The following is a 23,684-nucleotide window of genomic DNA, read 5'->3' as shown; positions in this document are numbered from 1 at the left end:
TAAAATGGCTAACCATACCATTCTTCTCCAATGCATCTCCAGTGTTATTCAGCTGGGCAAGACTTCACTTGCCTAGTTCCAAGTCTTATCTAATCATAGCCAGAGAATTGCCTGTTATGCCTCCTTTCCACTTTCCAGCACAATTACCTCTGGTACTTCCCAAAGATCTACCTGAGGACCCCTCCCTGTTTCCCAAATACAAGTTTCGACTTGCTGACATCATCTGAAAACAGACTCTGTACACATGCTGATGACACAGAGTTCAATCACGCCATCACTGCCTCCAGAGGCTCAAGACTGCTTATTTAACATCCAGTTCCAGAAGGGCTGAAACTGCTTTCAACTAAAGGCAATAAAATTGGAGTTATCTGGCATGTACTTGGATTGGGTGGTGCTGGAGAATTAGCAATGCCACGTAACCCAGCTGTTAATAGTTCTGCCATTCAGGGAATGAGTTCACAATCATGTCAGACAGACAACATCTGTATTTTATGTAGCAACCCTGAAGCCTGCTACATTTGTTTAAAAATTGCCAGTCTCTAAAATACGAATGTGGTACAGTATCTAGAAAATTTCTAGGCAAATACTTAACAGATAGTTTGCAATAATGACAATGCAGAGCTCCAGTGAGGAAATAATTTTGTTTTCCAGCACTTGATTTTTAGTCATTGATCTTTAAGGTCGGTGCAAGGGTTTCAGCATCTGCAATTTTGTTGCTAACTTTTATTGCATATATGCGTGCAAGTGAGCTCTCATGGATTTCACATGGGATACTGTATTTTGAAACCTGACAACAGGTTAGAAACTGCTTCTTGTGAATACTTGAAAATGTTAGTGGGTGCAGCATTTCAATTTGAATGGTGATGAATAATAGAGGGCAAAGTGAGGAGAGGAAATAAACACAACAACTATCATAAGAGAAAAAACGCTCGGGAAATTAATGGGGGCTAAAGACCGATAAGTCCCCTGGCCCTGATGGGATGCATCCTAGGATATTAAACAAAGTATATATAGAGATGGTAGATATATTTGGTAGTAATCTTTCAGGAATCCTTGGATTTTGGTAATGTCTCAGAGGATTGGAAAACTGCCAATGTAACACATTTATTTTAAGGAAGGAGACAAAAAGGTTAATTATATGCCAGATAGCTTAATGTGTTTTATTGGGAAAATATTTGAGTCTATGACAAAGGATGTAATAACAGAGCATTTAGAATTACATTGTATGATCAAACAGAGTCAGCATGGCTTCATGAAGGGTAGATCATGCCTGACAAATTACTAGAATTCTCTGAGGAGCTAACAAGCAGGATAGATAAAGTAGAAGCCCGGGATGTTATACATATGGATTTTCAGAATGCTTTTGATAAGGTGCCACACATTACGCTACTTAATAAGACGAGTCCATGGTATTGCAGATAGTATATTAGCATGGATGGAGAATTGGCTGACTAATAGAAAAAAGCATTGGAAAAAGGGATATTTCAGAACAGCAAACTATAACTAGTGGAATGCCATAAGGATCAATTGGGACTACAATTATTTACTATATATTTTAATGACTTGAATCAGGAAAGTGAAGGTACTATCACAAAGTAGGTGAATAAAGCAAACATAGGTGGTAAGGAAAGTGATGAGGATGACAGAGAGTCTGCAGAGGGATATAGACAGGTTTAGTGAGTAGGTTAAAAACTAGCAAATGGAAATTGAAAGTTTATGTACTTGGCAGGGAGAATGGAGGAGCTGAATTTTATTTAAATGGAGAAAACTGCAGAAAGTTAGAGAACAGGTTGGATTTGGGAGCCCTCATTCAGAAATCACAGAAGGTAGCATCCACATTCAGCAGGTAATTGGGAAAGCAAATGGAATGTTGGCTGCTATTGCAAAGGGAATGGAGTACAAAAGTAGGAAGGTTTTGCTACAACTATATAATACCACAAGTCAGACGACAGCTTGAATACCGTGAAGTTTTAGTCCCTTATCTTTAGAAAAATAAACTGACATTGGAAGCAGCCCAGAAAAGATTCAACAGGCTGATAGCAGGAATGGAGGTACTTTCTTATGAGGAGATGTTGAGCAGGATGGTCCTGTACTCACTGGCTTTTAGGCGATTAGGAGGCGACCTGATTGAAACATACAAGATTCTTAGTGGACTTGACAGGGTTGATGTGAAAAGGTTGTTTCCCTTGTAAGCAAGTCTAAGACCAGACAGCATAATCCTACAATAAAGCGTCACACATTTGAGACGGAGATGAGAGGAATTTCTTTTCTCAGAGGGTAGTGAATCTGTGGAATTTTTTATTACAGAGGGCTGTTGATGCTGTGTTAAGTATATTCAAAGCTGAGATAGACAGATTATTAACCTGCAAGAAAGTCAAGGGTTACGGGGAAAAGGCAGGACGGTAGAGATTAGGAGTATCAGATGAGCCACGATCTCAGACTTATATCTTATATAGAAGCAAACTGCATTAAGGTGCAAACTTTAATGGCACCATGATGGCTCAGTGGTGTAGTATTCAGTACATACTCAGCCATACATAACTAGAAAGACCCACCTTTGATGCCTTCCCTTTGCAGAGATGGTTGGATATCTATCCAAATAGTTGTTGGAACCCCACAAGTGTCTTTAGTAGAGGGGTTTAAAGTCAATCAGTGATGCCACATATATTGGGCACCCAGTACTCCTGCCAGAAAAGTTTATTTTTGTGGTTTGATGTCAGTGCTCTCAATAACAAACAGCTGTGAATAGAAATGCAGTAAGGGTTTTTTTCCTGGTGCAGTGGCACTGTCCCTACTTTTGAGCCAGGAGGCTCTGGTTCAAGTCCCCCTTGCTCCAGAGGTGTGTCACAACATCTCTGAACAGGTTGATTGGAAAATACCAAAAAATAAGAATGAGGTGCCAAGGGGAGGTCAATGCTTACAACAGCAAGAGCTAGAGCCTTCAAAAGAACAGCATTCAGGATGGAATTTTTAAAATGTAAAAACACATCTACGTGCAGAATATTATTAAGAGTCTTGAAACAATAAGGTAGTCTAAATTATGGGAAATTATTAAACTACTGTGGGAACTATATCATTGTAAAGCATGAATGCACAGGTATGGCAGTTCTTCACAGGTAAAGAAAGAGAAAAATCAGAGACACAACTTGAATGTGGTCCTAAGTCTTCACTCAGTTGCTTCCTAGTGGGCAGTATCAGAATAAACTGACGCAAGCATCAGGCCAGGATGACTACCCATCTCCACAACTCAGAATAACAGTGATAACCTATAAAATGCAAGGGACATTTCTCAAAAGCAAAGAGGAAAGACTAAAAAAAATCATTCACATGTTGCTATTAAAATAAATCAGTGAAAGTAAGAAAGTAATACACAAACCTTGGAATCCTTCGGTTTCTTTTTTCTGTTTCTAACTTTACTTCTAAGGCCAATATTCTGCACAAATATCAGAACCATCACAAATATCAGTACATACACTGAATCAAACAATAGTCATCCCTCAAAATACATACATTTCTATCACACTTTACTGAAATCTTTATTTCCGGTCCAAGCAAAATTTTTTTTATACTTATGTATAACATAACTTCTTTAATAAAGGGATTAAAATACAACCAGTCTCTCAATGTTTTCTGCATGTTTTTGAATTAAAATGCAACTATTCCTCAACTAGATGATGGAATTGCAGTTGTGTAACAAAACCTCAAAAGAGTACTACATGGACTTATAATTATCAGTGAAGATTCATTTGATTGTGCTTAAACTTCAATTTTGAATAAGGTAGGAAAGAAAGTGCTGCCACCAGAAAATCTAACTGCCTGTGTGACACTAATCAAAGTATTGCAGGCAATTTGTTTGTTTTCACTTTTTGTCTGCAAGTGTTGACTAAGGCTTTCTTAACTGCCTTGCACGATTAAGTGATGCCTTGCAATACATTCTTAACTGGAATGCATGCTGCGTCATATTCTTCCTTATCAGCTACATGGTTCAGATGAGAGGGGGATACAGCAGCAGAATCCGGAAATTTCCATTTTCCTTTTGTCTTTTTTCTCTTTATTCTTTCAAGGGATGTGTACCTCAGTGGCAAGGCCAGCACCTTGAACTGATTGGCTCTCTAGGCCATTTCAGGGGACACTTAATAGTCAACATCTTTGTGGGTCTGGAGTCACATACAAGTCAGACCAGACAGGCCATTAGCGAACTGTCTTAACATGTTTGACAACGGTTACCTGGTTATAATTAGAACAGCTAAAGTTTACTGAATTCAAATTTTATCACCAAGGGTGGTAGGATTTGAACTCATGTCTCCAGAACAGTAGCCTGGGGCTCTGGATTATTAATCCAGTGACATTACCACTACATCACTGCTTTCCCATTGGGTATCTGGTCTTAGTAGATGCATTGTAATATAGGTTATAACTATGTTTTGAGTGGGCAATGTTTAGCTTCTCTTGCTGCATGTGAAAGAATCTGCAAATGTCATTCTACCATTTTATTTCTTGACTTTGTTTTCTAATGGTATTTTGCAGGTCAAAGGGATATTGAAAAAAAACATTGGAGTTCATCTGGTTGGCATGTACAGCAAATACCTATTTCTTGCAATGAAGCTTTTTTCCAGTACTTATCTAATTTGCTGATACACTGTCTCTGTGGGCAGTCCACACTATCCTTTCTACTTCCAGTTTGCAAGGTAATTAAATCTAAATTGTCTTCTCATCCTCCCTCCAATTTGAAACCCAAGAAACCCTGAATAATCCATGTTTATGTTGTGTTTATTGATACCTATTTCACCCATGTCCTTTAGGACATAAATGTCACTCCTGTCTCAATGATATTTCTCATCAATGTTTCAGAAAGTCATTAGCTCACTACCGAAACTGAGCCACTTTACGGAATGACGTGCCCGTGCACTACTTGAGGGAATGATGCATTGTGTTATTCCAATGTGGCTGAAACCTTACATTCAGAGTCCATTGAACTGCTTTGCTAGATGCAAACAATCCCATGCAATATTTGAAGAGGAGCAGGGATTGCTTCCAGTCTCCTGGTCAATATACATTCCTCAACTGACACTAAATAAAAAATCTCGTTATTATTTTGTTGCTATTTGTGGGTGCTTTGTACATGCAAACAAAAAAAGGTCATTGCTTTAACAGCGTTGAGTATGCTTTAAAATGTACTTAATTGGCCGTGAAGCACCTTGGAAAGTTCTGAAGTCATGATATACAAATGCAGTTTTTATACAAAGGATTGTACAATGTCTTCTCGACTTAGTGTAAACATTCCAGATTAGTGAAACCACTCCTTGTAACAGAGTCACAGAGTAATACAGTTTGGAAACAGGCCCTTCGGCCCACACTGATCCATGCTGCCCACTCAGCTAGTTCCAGTTGCCCACATTTGGTCCATATCCTTCTAAACCCTTCCCATCCATGTACCTACCCAAATGTTTTTTAAATGTTGCTATTGTACCTACCTCAACCACTTTCTCCAGCAGCCCATTCCATACAAGCACCACTCTGTGTGAAGAAGTTGCTCCTCAGGTCCTTCTTAAATCTTTCCCCTCTCACCTTAAACCTATGCCCTCTAGTTTTCTATTCCCAATCCCTGGGTAAAAGACTATATGCATTTAACCTCTCTCTCTGTCCCTCATTCTCCTATATTCTAAGAATTAAGTCCGATCCTGGTCAACCTCGACCTATAACTCAGGCACACTAGACCTGGCAACATCCTCATAAACCTCCTTTGCACAGTTTCCAGTTTAACTATGTCTTTCCTATAACAGGGTGACCAAAACTGTCCACAATACTCCAAGTGTGGCCTCACCAATGACTTGTACAACTGTAACATAATGTTCCAACTCATACACTCAATGCCTCGACCGATGAAGACCAGCATGCTATGTGCCTTCTTCACCACCCTGTCCACTTGTGACACTGCTTTCAATGAACTATGTACTTGTACTCCTAGGTCCCTCTGTTCCACAACACTCCTCAGGACCTTACCATTTACTGTATAAGTCATCTTGGTTTGGCTTTCCAAAGTGCAACCCGTTACACTTATGTGTATTGAGCTGCATCTGTCAATCCTAAGCCCACCTTCCCATCTCATCAAGATCCCTCTGTAATTTTTGATAACCTTCCTCACTGTCAACACTACCTCCTAATTTTATATTATCTGCAAACTTACTAATCATAGCTTGTACATTAACATCCAGATCATTTATGTAAATAAGAAATAACAGAGGTCCAAGCACCAAGCCCGGTAGTACACCAGTAGTCACAGGCCTCCAGTCCAAGAAACAAGCTTCAACAATTACCCTCTGCTTCCTACCTTCGAGCCAATTTTCAATCCAGTTAGCCTGGATACCATGTGATCTAAACCTTCATGACTAGCCTGTCATGTGGGATTTTGTCAAACACCTTACTGAAGTCCATATAGACAACATCCACTGCCCTACCCTCATCTACCCTCTTGGTTACCTCTTTGAAAAACAGACATGACTTCCCGCACACAAATCCATGCTCACTATCCCTAATCAGACCTTAACTATCCAAATGTTGGTTGATCCTGTCCATCGGTATCTTCTCCAATGACTTGCCTACTACTGATGTCAGGCTCACTGGCCTATTGTTCCCTGGTTTGTCTTTGCTGCTTTTCTTAAACAATGGAACAACGTTAGCCACCCTCCAGACTTCCGGAACTTCACCAGTGGCAAAAGACGAAGCAAAAATCTCTGCAAGGGCCTGTGCAATTTCTTCCCTAGCCTCCCACATCGTTCGAGGATGGACTTGATCAGGCCCAGGTGATTTATCCACCTTAATGCAATCTAAGGCTGCAAACACCTCCTCTCTGGTAATATGTATGCAGTCCAAAACAGGCCCTCTTGTTTCCCTTATTTCCTTAGCATCCATGATTCTCTCCTCAGTAAACACTGAGGAGAAATATTTATTAAAAATCTCCCCCATGTCCTGTGGCATCACACATCGATGGCCATGCTGATCTTTAAGGGGACCTATTCACTCCCTAGCCACACTTTTACTCTTAATATTGCTATAGAACCTCTTGGGATTATCATTAACCTTATGTGCCAGATCCATCGCATACCCTCTTTTTGCTCTTCTGATTTCCCTCTTAAGTGTGCTCCTACACATTTTATAGTCATCTAGGGATTCACTTGAGCCCGATAGTTTAAAACCAATGTGTGCCCTCTTCTTTTTCCTGACCAGAACCTCAATATCCCTCATCAGCGAGGGATCCCTAAACCTGACAACTTTTCCTTTCACCCTAACAGGGACATACTGTCCTAGGCTCTTGATATCACACTTCTAAAAGTCTCCAATTTGCCAGTCGTACCTTTTCCTTCAAATGGACTCAGCCAATTAACCACGGCTAGATCCTGCCTAATGACCCCAAAATTGGCCCTGCTGTAGTTTATCACCTTAACCTGTGGACCAGTCCAATCTTTCTCCATAACTGTGTTAAAACTGAGAGAGTTATGGTCACTGGACCCAAAGTATGCTCTTTAGTCACTTGCCTGACCTTGTTTCCTAATATGAGGTCCAGTGTTGCACCCTCCAGAGTGGGGCCCTCTACATATTGATTTAGGAAACTGTCTTGGACACATTTGACAAATTCCACCCCGTCTGGGCCTTTCAAACTGTAGGTGGCCCGGTCAATATAGGGGAAATTAAAATCTCCAAACAGTACTACTGTGTTATTCCTACAGGTATCTGCAATCACTCTGCACATCTGCTCCTCCATTACCCGCTCGTTATGTGGGAGTCTATAATACAGTCCTATCAGAGTGACCATCCCCTTTTTGTTTCTAAGTTCTAACCAAATGGCCTCATTAGATGACCCCTTAGGAATATCCTCTCTAAGCACTGTTGTTATGTCCTCCCTTATCAAAAGGGCAACTCCCCCTCCTCACTTACTTGTACTTCTGTCACACTAGTGACAAACCTTTTAGAGTTTTTCATTTCTGAGGACTATACGTTTTTACTCTAGCTACCTTTCCTGCACTATTTCTCACAAACAGTTGATCATAAGTGTACACATCATTCCACATAGGGGTAGACCACAATATTTGATAGTCAGTAGTGCTCAGGAGTAATAAGCTGCAGTGATCTGGGAAGCAAATATTATATGAATTATAATTTTCATTTTTTTACATGTTTGCACAGAATGCAAGTACAACTTACAGATAATTCTTCATTTTCCTGTTTCTTTAGTACAGTACAAGGAGCATCTGCAGAAGAAGGAACAATAATTTAAGATAATTGATCTAGAATTAATCAAGTCAAGTGATACCATTATTGACACTGAATGAAGAGGTCATATCAGACTCATAATGTTAACTGCTACTGTCTCTACAAATGCTGCCAGACCTGCTGAGCTTCTCCAGCATTTTCTATTTGTTTTATATTTTCAATATCTACTTTAGCCACTTCAGATCTTGCAAATGTAGAAATTCCTTTGGCAGTGAGGTTAAATGATGGAATCAAAAATATGTCACTGGCTTCAAATATTTCAATTAAAAAATATATTACACAAACTAATTCCTGAAATAGCAATTTTTACACACAATCTTCAATTATCATCTATAGATTAAAAATGGAATTTTATGATGAATTTGAAAAGTCATTAGTAAGCAGCTTTGACAGCTGCTTAAGCACATACTCACGACTAAATACATACCCATTGCATTAAAATATTCATCTAAAGGAATGTGTAGGGATGGAAATTGTTCTCTTTTTTCCTCCAACTTCCATATAAAACTGCGGATTTTTGTAGGCGATTCCTGTTTCAACTGTTCTACAATTTCTTTAGTGCTATCAGAGGGTGAGAGATCAATCTTTGATGCATCCAGCAACTCTTGTACAGAGTTCAAGTCCAACTGCTCTATGCAATTTGAATAATGAGACAGAAATAGCTCTGCTGCTTCACGGCCTGGAAATAATTAAATCAATACTTCAAAATCAGCAGTAATAAACTATAAGTTATTACTTGTATATTAAATAATCATCTTACCTTTCTTAAATTATGCGAAAAATTCTGCTTAAAATAAATAATTCTAAACAATGGCACGGGAACAATTACCTAAGCACACTGAATTTTGATTGAAAACATCACATCAAATTGAATACAGAATTCACTTTCATGCAGTTTTAGCATTTAATAGATTTTTCTTCACATAAGTAGTTCTCCTCATTTCATCATTATTCTTAAGTTAATTCTTCAGGCATTTTTCTGTTTCGTACAAAATTGCATCATAGCTAATATGCATTTTTGAATGTACTGTCATATTACCTGCATCATTTAACCAATTGATCCAATCTAACAGCTTGTTGTCAACGTCTTGGCACTTGCTAAGTGTGTAGAGGAATTCCCTGGTCTTTATTCTGTTATTCTTCTGTACAATGAGGTCAAGAAGTTGACCCATAACCTGACATGGTTTGGAGGCACCTGTGTGAAGCATGTCAAAATCCTGTTCACTTAGAACATGAAATGAAAGCAGTTCTTGAAGTAGGCTTGAAACATTCTGCACTCCAGCTTTTAACTGTTCCTTGTTCTCAGTTATCAACTGCAACATTCGATCACCAAGAGGATTCCATGAATGACCTGTGTATATACAGAGGCCAAGTTAAAAAAATGAAAATTCAATATGCACTTGAAATCCATACATCTTCTTCAAAAGTCCTGGATGAGCTATTGTGGATGACAGTACAGCAAAATGAGACAATGCCAAAGCACTAAAATAGTTTTTGCATAATTGTTCACCTATCACCATTAACCATAATGTTAACGTGATACAAGCAACTGAGAGCTACACCCTTTAGGTAAAGTTGCTACAGCTCCCAGAAGACCACAGGGCTGCTCAGGCAAGGGGAGAGTTTGAGAAGGAGGGTCCTTCGTGGTAATCTCAGCCTGTGCAGGAATTGAACCTATGCAGTTGGCGTTACTCTGCATCACAAACCAGCTGACCAGTCGGTTAGCTCAGTTGGTTCAATTCCCACACCAGCTGAGGTTATTATGAAGTACTCTCCTTTTTAACCTCTCCCCTCATCCGAGGCATGGTGACCCTTAGGTTAAACCACCAACAGTCACATCCCTCTCTCTCGCTCTAAAATGAGAGCGCGCTATGGTCTGGTAAGACTAAGGTGACTTTACTTTTACATCTCTTTCCCAACTGTGTACATGTGTAAGCAGGTCAAATGGTTTAAGTTCTTCTTGCCTGACTCCCTCCCCAGTTTAGACCAGTAATGATCGAATTGAATGATGGAGCAAATTCAAGGCTGAATGGTTATCTCATGTCCTCTGTTCATCAAACCTCATCAAATAAGATTTGGTAATTCAATTTGATCCCTGTGGGGTAGATTTGGGGAAAAAAAAACAAAATCGATATCACTGTGGCTATGGACTAATAAATTCATCATTAATAATACTCGAAAGTTGTGAAAAAAAATCCATTTACCAGTAAATTTCTAGAACTAAATAATGTTACAGCATGAACAGGCCATTTGGCCCATTAAGTGTGTACTTTACATTCAAAGCAACTAATCAAATTCCATTCACCTCCTATTCCTCATACACTTTGATATTCCTTTACAAACACCTAAACAAAAAAAATCCATATTGTAACTACTCCAAACAAAAAAATTTTTCTAACCTCTCTTCAATTCTCTTTCAATGATCTTATATTTGTGCCTTGAATCATCACAATGAATGCATTTTTCTTTTTACCTGCTTTAGAATTGGTTTCGTCCTTTCTGCTATTTTTTTCAGACTTTTCTTTTATCTGTTTTTCAGCATTGTGCCTTGAAGCTTCTTTTTTCAACTGTTTTCTGGTTTGTTTACGACCTTCTTTAATTTTCAATTTCAATGCACTATGAAGAAAAATATTAATCAGCTCAGTAACAAATATATATATGTATATACACATCATGACTGAAAGGGTGGATAACCACTGAGCAATTGCTTTTTAGAGATGACTGCAGCAACAAGGAGAAATAGGTTAGAAATGATAAATTCAAGAGCAACAATGAATAGAACTTTAACCACCATAAGGGAAAGCGAGACACTGTGTTTGTCATTATTGATGTACACAATGTGGTGTCATTAGGTTACCTCCTGAAGGAGAAATAGATGCAAGATTGACTTGCAGAAATTTAACTTTGCAGAAGCCAGATACTGCAGAAAAGCAGATGCAATTTAAACTTTTAAAATATGAATGTAAATAACTAGTATCAAAGATTAAAAACTACTGAGAAGACAGCTAAAATGAAACAGTAACATGTCACTGTTTTACACAAAGATGGTGATCGACCAAAATTCAAAATCTTCCAATAAAACTATAATAAATTACACTATACAAAACCTTTCAGCTGAACACAAATTTGAAATTAGACAAGCAGCTAAAAGTCACCTTCAGAAATAAAATGTAAGCAGAAATGCAAATGTAAAAGTTTCAAAACGTTTTAAAACTTAAGGCGAACCGATAAGGTTTGCTCTTTAATATCAAGAAGTAATCACTGATAGGGGTCTGGTTTTAAACGCATACTGGGCTTCTTCTACTCTGGCCAGAAAAAAACCAAAAGGTAGCACAATCCATGTGTGTCTAGTTCAATCAGCTATTCATAATATAATGCTTAAAAGCTTGTGGCTACTTGTGACAGGTACAAAGAAAACTTTACCTTGAACATTTCTGTTTCACAACTGTTTTTGCTGGGTCTTTGCTTTTAGTTATTTTAGCCTCAAACTGAAAAAAAATTACATTTAATAAGGACAAAGACATAAATGTGCACCTTTTCTATTAAAGGACTATAGATCACTAACAAAAGATTCTCAAATGCTTACACATTATATATCAAAGTTGCTAGTTAGATTGCAATATTCCATTTCAAATGAACTTAAAAACACACCATTGTCTGTTTTGGACACTGTGGAATTTTACTGGTGCGTGGAAGTATTGTGGATGGGGAGGGGTCAGGAGAGTGAATTACAAGACAACATAGCATGGCTTTATCAGAATTGGGCTGTCATTGGAATCAGAAACCTACTCCACCAAATGAGCAGGCAAACAACATAATTAATTTTACTTAAGAGGGTGTGACAGCCTCCCTTTTGAAGGTGTTCTAGCTCTCTCTTCTTCAGCAGTGCTCTCCCATTGGGCTTGTCGGCTAACTCTCCCTCTCCTTGTCCGATCTAAGACAAATTAAGTGGCCCAAAGAAGACTTCTCCAGTTACTAACCCAAGAGGGGTAGGAACCCAGAAATACTCCAAGCACCTAAAAGTTTTACACATGCAAACGACTGTTCTATAGGTGCGCCTGGGATTTCTTTGTGCCCTAATGCTACTTGACAGAATCCCCAGCATATATTAAATGTAGTCCCAGGATGTCGGAGACAAAATAAGACCAGTGGATGACAGGAAAATAAAGCTAAGCAACTACCAAATGTATCAGAATTAGAAGTTCTTCAGCCACTGTGGAGAGGGTGTGTGGGAGTAAAGGTCAGGGAGGATGAAGATCTCTCTTATAATTAGGTTTTCCTTCAGTGCCTTCATGGGGAGTCTTCCTGACATATTCATTGGCAGACCTGATGTGTATCTTTTTCTTTGGTTGCTTCCCAAATTCTATCTGCTGCTTCACCTCAATGTTTGGAGACAATAAGGACTGCACATGCTGGAAACCAGAATCTATAGGTGGGAGGCTGGAAAAACACAGCAGGTCAGATAGCATCCCACGGAGTAAGTACATCAACGTTTTAAGCCAAAACCCTTTCGTCCTGACACCAGGATTAAAGGGCTTCGGCTCGAACGTTGACTTACCTGCTCCTTAGATGCTGTCTGACCTGCTGTGCTTTTCCAGCCTCACACTTGTAGACTCTCACCTCATCACGTTCTTAGGTGCGTGCAGCCTCAAACCTATCTGTAATTTTGTAGATTGATGTATGCTTTAAAATAACTCCTGAAAACGGTTTAAATTAATCAATGGCATCCTTGCCTCTCGATCCATGCAGTGGCCAGAAGACCCCTTGCTCCTAACTGGAGGCATCTGTTGAACATCAGGGTGCTGTCTTCTCCAACCTCCTATTCCACCCACATTTTGTGAAGAATGATTGTCAGGTGACTGTCAGTCATAATGTCAGCCCTTGTGTCAGCCCCAGGAGAGTTATAAGCCCTCATTAATCCAAAGGCCTTGCTGAAAGAATTTTAAATTTCATGTTTATTGGCCTAAAACAAAATGTAGCACTGAGAATTTTGACGGCTTAGTTGTTTCTGGTGCTTAGAAACAGTTTGCAACCATCCTGTCCCTAATTTAATTTCTGAAATGGTTTCCCTGGTATTGGTCCCAAAGGACCTTTACTGATTTCCCCTTGTTTTCCTTTTTCCATTCTCCTCACAACATTCCCCACCTTCACAACTCCCTGTTTCAGTCTTCCTGCCTCATTCACATGAAGTTGCTTTATGCCCCTTACCTGTCTGACCCAAATAATGTATTTAGATGTTTAGATCCCATGATAGGCAAATACAAAATAATGAAACACAATGATTGTGAAAAAGAAACTTTTTTTGTCTAAGAAGATCTCAAGAAAAATCTTACCTCGCATTTCACAAGACCTTTTGAATTATAGATGACAATTTTTGAAATCTGTCCTCCACAGTCAGGTGTGAAACATTGACTTCTGAGAAATTCCTTCAAAATGAGAAAAAAAATCTGTCTGACTATGTTTAAAAGGAACACAAACATTCTGATCTATTAGGATTTATCTGGAATCCATGAAGTTGAATTCCTTTAAAACACATTTCAAATTAGTACCAGAAGTCCCTGCCATGGTTCACTTCATAGCCCTCCTTTCTTTAATTCAGCAATTGTGGCTTCACGTCCCACTCCAGAGCTTGAGCACAAAAAAATAAGAAAACTGAGGGAATGCTGTCTTAAGTGCCAGCTTTCTAAGGAGATGTAAACCAAGGTCCTGTTTGCTTCTCAGGTAGATGCAAAAGATCACATGGTTTTGCTTTGTAGTATCTCAGTGTCATTGCTACATTACTATTTGTGACAATTTGTTCACATATTTGCTGCCACTTTTCTTATGTTACAACAGCAACTACAATTTTAAAAATCCTTCAATACTCTCCTCAGGGGCATGATATGCACTATATATATTCAATTCCTCGTACTGCTTCAAGTGATCAACAACTGGTGTTTATATAGGACCAACAAAGTCAAAACTTCTCAAATTAACTGAATAAATCCTCAAAGGACCAAAAACATCTTACTCAATTGAAGAGGCACTAGTTATACAGCTTGAGGGCACCACCCTACCTCAACAGTAGGACAAGGTTGTAGGTAGGCTCCATGGGCAACTACAGCACAGGGATTAAATTTGGCACTATTCTGCATGTTTGCCAATCTTGAAATGGGATTTTCAGCAAAAGCTTGAATGGGAACAAACAAAATTATGACTTGTGTACGACAAGTAATAATGGACTGACAGAACTATTCTGAACGTTGCACAAATTCTGATTTTGAATTTAATCCACTTCAATACTGTAAAACTCAACTAGTCATTTGTTTTGTGCACAATCTTGTCCTTGTTCATATTCTTCTACAAATACCACAAATATCCATCGTCGCCATTTATAAAGGGAACTAACCTTGTCATTTTTATCTTCAAAGGAAGCTGCCTTCAATTTCTTCCAACAGTTGATATGATATTCCACACAACATTGTAGGCAGCACATTACTTGAATAAAGCCCTGGAAAACAAGAATCAAAATGATCGATAACATGTACTGTATAGTTAGATAAACAACTAATTTCCTGCAGGCACAGTGGATGTTTTGACAGCATGCTTACCGGCTCAGTTGACAGTACAAGGTCAAAGATGACCACAGCATAATTATGGCTTAGCAAAAATGACAGTGTGTGTATCTCTCGCTAGGCCAGCATTTGTTGCTCATTATTCCTTTTTAATCCTGGAGAATTGCTCAATTAAAATCACTTGGTATGTGCCACTTGCACCTTAAAATTCACTACCTTAAAATCTGGGTCTGTGAAGTAGATCTGGACCTTAGAATGTCCCTGGCAATGTTGATAGCGGCAGGTTGCATCAGGTACTGGAGGAAATCTGCATTTCTCAATGTATTCTTCCAACATGGCCTAAAAGATGAAATTACATGAAAAAAGAGCAACTTTACATTGAAAACTTACAAACTCCAACAGAAAAAGATATTTGTTTTAACTAGGAAACTTTAATGTTGAGCATGGTCCATACTGCAGGATAACACAGGGAGAGAATGATTGAAAGTGGCAACACAAGTGGATAAGGTGATAAAGAAGCGAATAGCATGCTTGCCTTAATACGTCGGGGCATCGTGAATAAAAGTTGTCAAGTCATGCCACAGCTATTTAAGACTTTATTTAGACCAAGTATGGAGTATTGTGTGGAGTCCTGGTCCCCACATATGTAGGAAGGATGTGGAGGCGTGGTAGAGGGTGCAAAAGAGGCTTGCCAGGATGTTAGATACCAAGGTGTAAAGCTGGATGAACACAGCAAGCCAAGCAGCATCAGAGGAGCAGGAAAGCTGATGTTTTGGGTCTAGACCCTTCTTCAGAAAAGATTTCTGAAGGAGGGTCATGGCCCGAAACGTCAGCTTTCCTGCTCCTCTGATGTTGCTTGGCCTGCTGTGTTCATCCAGCTCTACACCTTGGTATCTCAGATTCTCCAGCATCTGCAGTTCCTACTATCTTTTGCCAGAATGTTAACTGGGTTAGAAGGTATTCTGTACAAGGAGAGGTTGGATAAACTTGGATTGTTTTCACTAGAGCATTGGAGGTTGAAGGGTGACTGAATAAAAGCATATAAAATTTTAAGTGGCATGGATAGGGTGGATAGTTGGAGTCTTTTTCCCAGGGTAGAATTGCCATATACTACAGGGCATAGGTTTAAGGTGAAAGGTCACTGTTTAAAGGCGATGTGTGAGGAAAGTTTTTTTTTTACACAGAGGGTGTTAGGCGGTAGAAGCAGAAACATTCGTAAAGTTTAAGATACATGCATGCATGCAGACAGACAGACGAACAGGCGAGGAATAGAGGGCTGCAGACCATTTGCAGGCAGATGGGATTAGTTTAGAATGGCATCATGATCAGTGCAAACATGGTGGGCAGAAGGGCCTGTTCCTGTGCTGTACTGTACTGTTCTATGTTCTCGAAACACTTAAAAATTAGTGATCAGAGACAAAAAGCTTAGAAAGTTTTGGATTCACATACACAATAAAGCAGAAAGCACCAAAATAATTTCAGGTTGAGGGGTCAGAAAATTTTTACATTGTATGTGTAAATGCTTCTACACATGATATTAAAAGAGTGGAATTCTAAAAGTACTGAGAGACAAATGCAGTTTTTTTTTAACTCTAAATCTAACAGCCATTTGATTCGTCAGGACGCTGACTTTCCAATATCATGATCCAAGTTGATGTTGATATTGGACAAGTCAAATCCCAGAATGAAACGACAATTTGGTTAACGTGTGGTCAGTCATATGAGACTGAACTTAAGAAAAATGGACAAGTTTATTGTATGAAAAGAAAAATCTGCTGCATACAGAAGACAATTTGGAAAGATCTCATCATAGTCAACATTAAGAAAGAATCAATTCCTTTCCTAGCAAAATCCTTTACAGACAGTCAACCTCCGTGATGTCTCAATCCTATTTCTACTTTAAAATGTTCGACTCAACTGACAAGATTGCAGTGTTTTGGAAACTTTCTACATGCTCTCCAAACCAAAATTCCACACACTTTCAGTTTCTCCCTAAGACACAGGCTAGACTTTTCTCACTGATTTCTAAAATCAGCTTAAAACTTCTTTCCAACTCTGATGGCATAGACTGCTAAAACAGTTTAAGACTTCCTTCCGGCTCTGATATCCATCATGCTTGAGGACCCTAGACACCTGACTCTGTAGATCGTTACAAGTTTAACATTTAAACAAAGTTAGCAATTATCAAGCCAGGTAGCTTGAGAGTCATTTAGCTTAAATCCGACGCTTTCTTAGAAAGGCTGCTTTGAACTCCCTGTTCAAAAGTTACTTTCTGACTTTTAAAAAGAAACAAGACATTTTCACACAACTATACAAAACTTAACCCTACTCTAGAATCCAAGTTTCTAATTAACAATAATACGTTATCAAATTTTATCACAATATATTTAAAAAAGTGTTACCTTTAATTTTTCAGCCTGTGTTTCTTCAATAACAACGGTTGTTGTGGGCCATGTTAGTATGCCTGGAACAATCTTACGGTTTACCATTGTTAAGGATTTAGTGAAAGGATCTAAAGCATCAGCAAATCTGTGGTAAAAATACAATGGAAATGGAGAAGAATCAGTGGAAACAATACGTTTCAATATGTAACAGCCATTTTCTAAGCAACGGAAAATGGAAGGAAAGGGCAGACAAACAATATGAACCAGCACAAATAAGCTATATGGTTGGACCAAATTTACAATAAAAGATTCTGCAGGTCAAATCTAAATCAAGTCCATCTTGTGCACCCATTTCCACTTCACAAACTTTTGCTCACTCATTAATTACTAAAGCAAACAGTTTCACAAGTGTCTCTAGTGCCCAAAATATAACAAAAGCCATAACCTTCCTGACAATGCAAGAACACAGAGATAGAAGTAGGCTATTCACTTTCTCAGATTGGTTCTTGGTACAAGAACGTTTCTTATAATGGGATTCAATAAAATGGGCATATACTCTCAAATTTAGAAGATTGAGAGGCAAACCCCTTGAAATATATAACATTTTGAAGGATCTTTACAGGGTAAACATAAAGAAGTTGCTTCCCTTTGCTGGGGGTAGCTGATTATTAGGACTGATAAGGAGAAATTTCTTCACGAGGGTTGGGAATCTTTGGAATTCTCTACTCCGGAATGTTGTGGATGTTCCGTCACTGAATTTGATACTCAGATGCAAAGAGTTATGCTTTGGCCGTTCCCAAAAGTTTGTCGTAATTCTCTGCATACCCCTCGGTGATATACAAGCCACGATCCTAAGCAATGGAATCACAACAGGTCCAGTTCATGTCTGGAGGGGGATCAGACAAGGTTGTCTCATCACACAGACTCTTGATCAGGGACTGCATGACTTGACCAGCTCTGTTGGGCCATGTCACCTTCATGCTTGATCTGAGACTCCTGAAGCAAGCGATCTACCAGGAGCTTTGACGTGGCAAGCGAGCACCAAGAGGGTAGAAGAAACACTTCAAGGATTCTCAAAGCCTCCTTGAAAAGATGCAATTTTCCTGTCGACAACAGAGAAACACTGTTCCAACACTGCCTGAAGCGATGGGAATGCATTTGGGAAAGATGTGTACATCCTGCCATTCCAAGATCTTAAACGCAGTGCCCAAAACTGAACATAGTATTCCAGATGAAGCCTGACCAAAGCATAACTTTGACTCCTGTAAATACACTCCCAGAAATAATTTGGCCATATTTCATTCTCCTTTGTTTAAAACTTTTTGTAGCATTGCATTAGCTTTAATGAATTGTGCAGTGATGCCTAAACCTCATACCTCTCCAACAACACTTAGTTTCTCACCATTATGAATATACTCTCATTCGTCTTTATCACATCCAAAGTGAATGCCCTTACACTTACCCCCAATGGAATTCATTCACTGCTCCCTCACTTAATCTATGTCCTATTGTAACTTTCTATTCCTACCTCCACAACATACCCCAAATTCATATACGAATCTTTTTTTTCCTTCCAAAATTACAAATACAAATGGTGGAAACCTGAGATTCCAGTAAGGACCACCACTTTATATTTTCTCAAGCAAACAGAGGACTCCTTTGCCTTTTTCTACACATGGATTTTGGTTTCTGAACACCAACCTGTTCTGCCGGAAGTACACTTTGCCAAGTCCATAAAATGCCAAACAGTCAAGCCGCTGCTGTGGGAACTGCTCCAAGATTTTATTAAATTGATTTTCAGCCTCAGTCAGCTCCTAGTTTTAGGTAAAGTACAAATTAGTGGTTCCTGAACAGAAAGTACACAAGAACAACAACTACAATGCCTAATGAACCCTCTACCATGTACGTTTATTGTCACAGTTACGCTGGGGTCAGTCCATATGGCGTGATCTGTTTGACTGGGTCTTTGTTCAGCCACAAAACATTTAGGTTCTTTAAAGGATGTGAATGTGGGTAGGTACTCAATAGAAAAAAACAAAAACAAATTGTGTAGCCATTTTTGTTATTGTTTATGTATGCAACAGGATACATTGTTTAAGATTTCATAAGTGATATTAGTGCATTTCATGCCTTAGTAATAAATTACCAAGTGGTCATGCTTGAGAGAGGGAGCCTGTACCTTTATCTGGTACTGCAATTATAAGTGTCATTTAATGCATATGTCAGCAAATGAAACTTTCTTGGTAATGACTGCTTAATAAGCGGAACCAAAATAACAAAAGTTTAAGTTCATTTTTGTAAAGGTACCCAAAATCATTCACATTCTTCTCCTACAATCTACATGTTCTTCCTGCATTTATAGTCTAACCCAGCATGCTGCAAGCTATTTCCCACAGTGTGTCAAAACAAATATTAACATTTTGTATCAATTTTTGTCTGTTTTTAAAGGGGTAGTGGGGGGGTGAAAAGAAAAGAAGCAGTCATTACTTCTTCATACAGATAATACTTTTAAGTGAAGGCAGAAATTGCCTTATAGATATTTGCTCAGAACTCCTAAGCGTCTCACTACTGAATGCGCCAAATGGAGTGCTACATAAAGGTTGTGGGTTGGGGTGGGTGGTAGTGGTGGTGTGGGTCTAATTGTGTGTATGGGAGGGTTAGTTAATCCAAAGGTTTACAAGGACATTTGGCAAGCATCATCCCAGGACTGAATAGCACACTGGAATCCAATGCCTTGTGTCAAATATGAAAAGTTTTCATTTGATTCTGATATTGATTGGAACCATAGCACTACCATCCACAAAAAGAAAGAAGAATGCCCATGTAGGCATTTATTAGGTGGACCTTTGGATCAGATACTGATATAATAATTTACTTCGCACAACACGTTTCAAACATGCTCACTTACAGCAATAATTGAGAACTCTCAAAAAAAATTAGAGAAAATGACGACGTATACCTCAGGCAATCCAATGCCAAGGAGGGCAGAGGCATGACCATAGATAATTATCACATATTCACTTCTGGACAAAGATGCTTCCTAGAAAAGGAAAAAACAATTAACAACTCAGTATGTAATAAGAATAATAATTCAACTTGTTTGCATAGTTGGAAAATGAGGATCCATGGTTTGTACCTAATAGATTTCTTAACCTAATAGAAATAAGTGTAGGTAGTTAGTAAATAAAAAGGTAACACAGATAAAAACTAAATATGTATCAACTTTGAACTTATGAATTCAAGACAGACTGTATGGTTCTCATGTCCTTGATCAAATTAACACCTTAATACCAATGAATGCATCCTGAAGCGAATATGCTATTCTTGAGCATGCACTGTTAACGAAAAGTGCTTTATGTGGCTTGGGTTTTTAATCCCCTGAGATGATACAGACCATTCCCTTCTCTCTTTGGTGAAGCTGTCTTTTCATCTCACAATTGACAGGCATATTTTTAATTTTAATCTTATAGGTTTTAGGCGTTGTGTGTAATTAGCTCTGATCATAGGAACAAAGGCATCATTGAATGTGCACATCTTACCTGGGATATGTGTCACTGCTCCAGTCACAAGACTTCTCAATTAAGACATATCTATGTTTCAAACTAATAGTTAAAGGATGTGTCTTGGGGGCCTACACTACATTGGAAAAACTAAATGCAGACTGGGTGACCGCTTTGCAGAACACCTCCGCTCCGGGCGCAAGCATCACCCTGACCTATCCATAGCCACTCATTTTAACAAAGTGTTTTGCTCGCATGCTCACTCATCTGTCCTTGGCATGCTGCAATGCTCCAGTGAATCACAGCACAAACTGGAGAAGCAGCATGTCGTTTTCAAACTAGGCAGTTTACAATCTTCTGGGCTCAATATTATGTTCAACACCTTCAAATTATGAACCCATTTCTTCCAGCTTTGCTTGTTACATCCTCCGTCACCCCCTCTCCCCTTCTCCCACCCAAGTGGGACTGTCTGTCCTTTCCAATCTGGCAGTTAGACACAGCATTCTTCTGCCATTCTCACAGTCCAATCAATTAATCTGAACTACCAACATCCTTTCTCCCCCAGCACTCCAATCACTCCCAGCTCCCCTTCCCACTATTGCATAAATGCTGCCCCCTCCACACTTCACTTCAGCTCTGATGAAGAGTCATTAGACTCGAAATATTAGCTTGCTTTCCCTCCATGGATGCTGCCTAACCCGCTGTGATCTCCAACATTTTCTGTTTTCAGTTCAGATTCTGGCATTTGCAGTAATTTGCTTCTGCTCAAACATTATCTCACATCCACTTTATAATGGTGCAAACTCTTCTTTCTTTCAAACTTCTGAGGTCAACATTTTAAAGTTATAGTCATGGTGCCTTTTGAAAAATACATACAGATTCTAAAAAATTGATCTGTGATCTGAAAACTTAATACAGTTATTTTATTGAGGTTGGAGCTTATAAAAAGGTAAATGCCATAATACCATTTAACACTAATAGCAGTTTTTCCTACTGAATACAAGTTAAATCTTGATTAATTATAATCAGTGCATATTCTTATCAACTGCCTTGCTACTTGGTATATGCCTTAATACATTACTGTAAACTCAATACACATTGTTGGTATTGAATTTGGGCTGTTTTGCCGAGTGTAGCATTTTACTGAGTTTGAAATGTCTTCCAAGCTATGTACTGGCTTCTTAAGATGGCCATTTTAGCTTTGCTAACTTGTGGGGTAAGTTTTAAGAAAAAATGTCAACTAAAATGACTTACATACTTCCTGTGAAGTGCCTGAGGGAAATTTTACAGTAAAGGCACCACATAGATGCAAATTACTATTGTTGGATAGTGTTAAAGTGGTTCATGTGTGGAATGACCTTCCTGAGGAAGTGGTGGATATGGGTATAATTACAATGTTTAAAAGACATTTGGATTCGTACATGAATAAGAAAGGTTTGGAGGGATATGGACCAGGAGCAGGTAGGTGGGACTTGTTTAGTTTGGGATTATGTTCAGCATGGAATGGTTGGACAGAAGGGTCTGTTTTCGTGCTGTATGACTCTACGTCTGCAACTAGAGAGAAAGGCATTCCAAGATATGAAAAACTTGTGTATTTCAGATATTATCTCTTTATTGAAAAATTTTTGAATTTGTGTGTTTTCTAGTTAAATCAATAGTCACTTTGACTGAAAAACTTAAGGTGCTCTCTCTGCCAGCTGTAAATATCAGCTATTGGATTAATACCAATGAGGTCGTAGACTTGTTTGTCGAGTCGGTGTGTTTGATTGCAGATTCTTCGTCACCCTGCTAGGTAACATCAGTATGCCTTCGGTGAAGCGTTGGTGTTCTGTCCTGCTTGTTATTATATGCCTCAGTTTGCTGGGGTGGTTGGCATTACTTCCAGTTCTGTTTTTCAATGGTTCGTATTTCGGGTCCAGTTGAACGTATTTGGCGATGAAGTTCCAGTTGGAATACCAGGCCTCCAGGAATTCCCTGGCATGTCTCTGTTTGCCTCGAGCTGTTATGGATATGTTGGCCCAGTCGAATTTGTGTCCTTCTTTGTCCGTGCATATTGAGACTTGTGAAAATTGGTCGTGTCTCTTGGTGGCTAGTTGGCGTTCATGTATCCTTATTGTCAGTTTTCTTCCAGTTTGGTCTGTGTAATGATTTTCACAGTCCTTGCATGGTATTTTGTATATTATGTTAGTTTTTTTGGTTGTGTGCATGGGATCCTTTACATTCGTAAGTAGCTGTTGTAGGGTGGTTGTTGGTTTGTGGGCTACCCTGATACCAAGGGGTCTGAGTAGTCTTGTGGTCATCTCTGATATGACTCTAATGCACAGTAGAGTGATTAGTGTGTCTGGCCACATTGTGTCTTGTTGTGGACTGTTGTGAAGGTAACGGCGGATTGAACACCAACTAGCCACCAAGAGACACAACCAGTTCTCACCGGCCTCAATACACATGGACAAAGAAGGACACGAATTTGACTGGGACAACACATTCATAATAGCACGAGCCAAACAGAGACATGCCAGGGAATTCCTGGAGGCCCGGCATTCCAATTGGAACTCCATCAACAAACACATCGAACTGGACCTGATATGCAAACCACTGAGAAACAGAACCGGAAGTGATGCTAACTATCCCAGCAAACCGAGGTATATAAATAACAAGTGGGACAGAACACCAACGCTTCACTGGAGGCGCACTGACTATGTTACCGAGCAGGGTGATGAAACATTTGCAACCAAACACACCAGCTCAGCAAGCAAGTATACAACCTCATCCACAACCTGAGCTACAAATCTTCTCAAGAACTTTAATACCACTGATTTCAGTAAATACAAGAACCACTCCAGTAATGAGCACAACAGAAATTGGTTCCAAAACAGTTTGCAAAGAAAGGGAATATGGGACAACAGTAAGGCCTTCCAGAACAAAATCAAATAGCTACAACAGTTTAACAGTGTAATTTGGGTTGGGGGGGGGGG

At 39.1% G+C, this 23,684-nt stretch overlaps 1 protein-coding gene across 1 annotated transcript in view; it reads right to left on the bottom strand.

Annotated features, from left to right (window-relative positions):
• Nucleotides 1-23,684, bottom strand: part of LOC109934963 (E3 ubiquitin-protein ligase TTC3) — an 88,237-nt gene that overhangs the window by 15,537 nt on the left and 49,016 nt on the right. Inside the window, exons 16-27 of the mRNA XM_048602915.1 lie at nt 20,169-20,249; nt 18,911-19,023; nt 17,228-17,354; nt 15,042-15,164; nt 14,660-14,761; nt 13,605-13,697; nt 11,695-11,759; nt 10,745-10,887; nt 9,311-9,622; nt 8,699-8,950; nt 8,203-8,249; nt 3,377-3,433 (exon numbers count right to left, since the gene is read on the bottom strand). Of these exons, the coding sequence (XP_048458872.1) occupies nt 3,377-3,433; nt 8,203-8,249; nt 8,699-8,950; nt 9,311-9,622; nt 10,745-10,887; nt 11,695-11,759; nt 13,605-13,697; nt 14,660-14,761; nt 15,042-15,164; nt 17,228-17,354; nt 18,911-19,023; nt 20,169-20,249 (1,515 nt within the window). The remainder of the gene's footprint in view (nt 1-3,376; nt 3,434-8,202; nt 8,250-8,698; nt 8,951-9,310; nt 9,623-10,744; nt 10,888-11,694; nt 11,760-13,604; nt 13,698-14,659; nt 14,762-15,041; nt 15,165-17,227; nt 17,355-18,910; nt 19,024-20,168; nt 20,250-23,684) is intronic.

This window comes from Rhincodon typus, chromosome 11 (assembly GCF_021869965.1).
Source record: "Rhincodon typus isolate 14 chromosome 11, sRhiTyp1.1, whole genome shotgun sequence".
In the NCBI taxonomy this organism is placed as follows: Eukaryota; Metazoa; Chordata; class Chondrichthyes; order Orectolobiformes; family Rhincodontidae; genus Rhincodon; species Rhincodon typus.
This window is presented reverse-complemented; position numbering and strand designations above follow the sequence as displayed.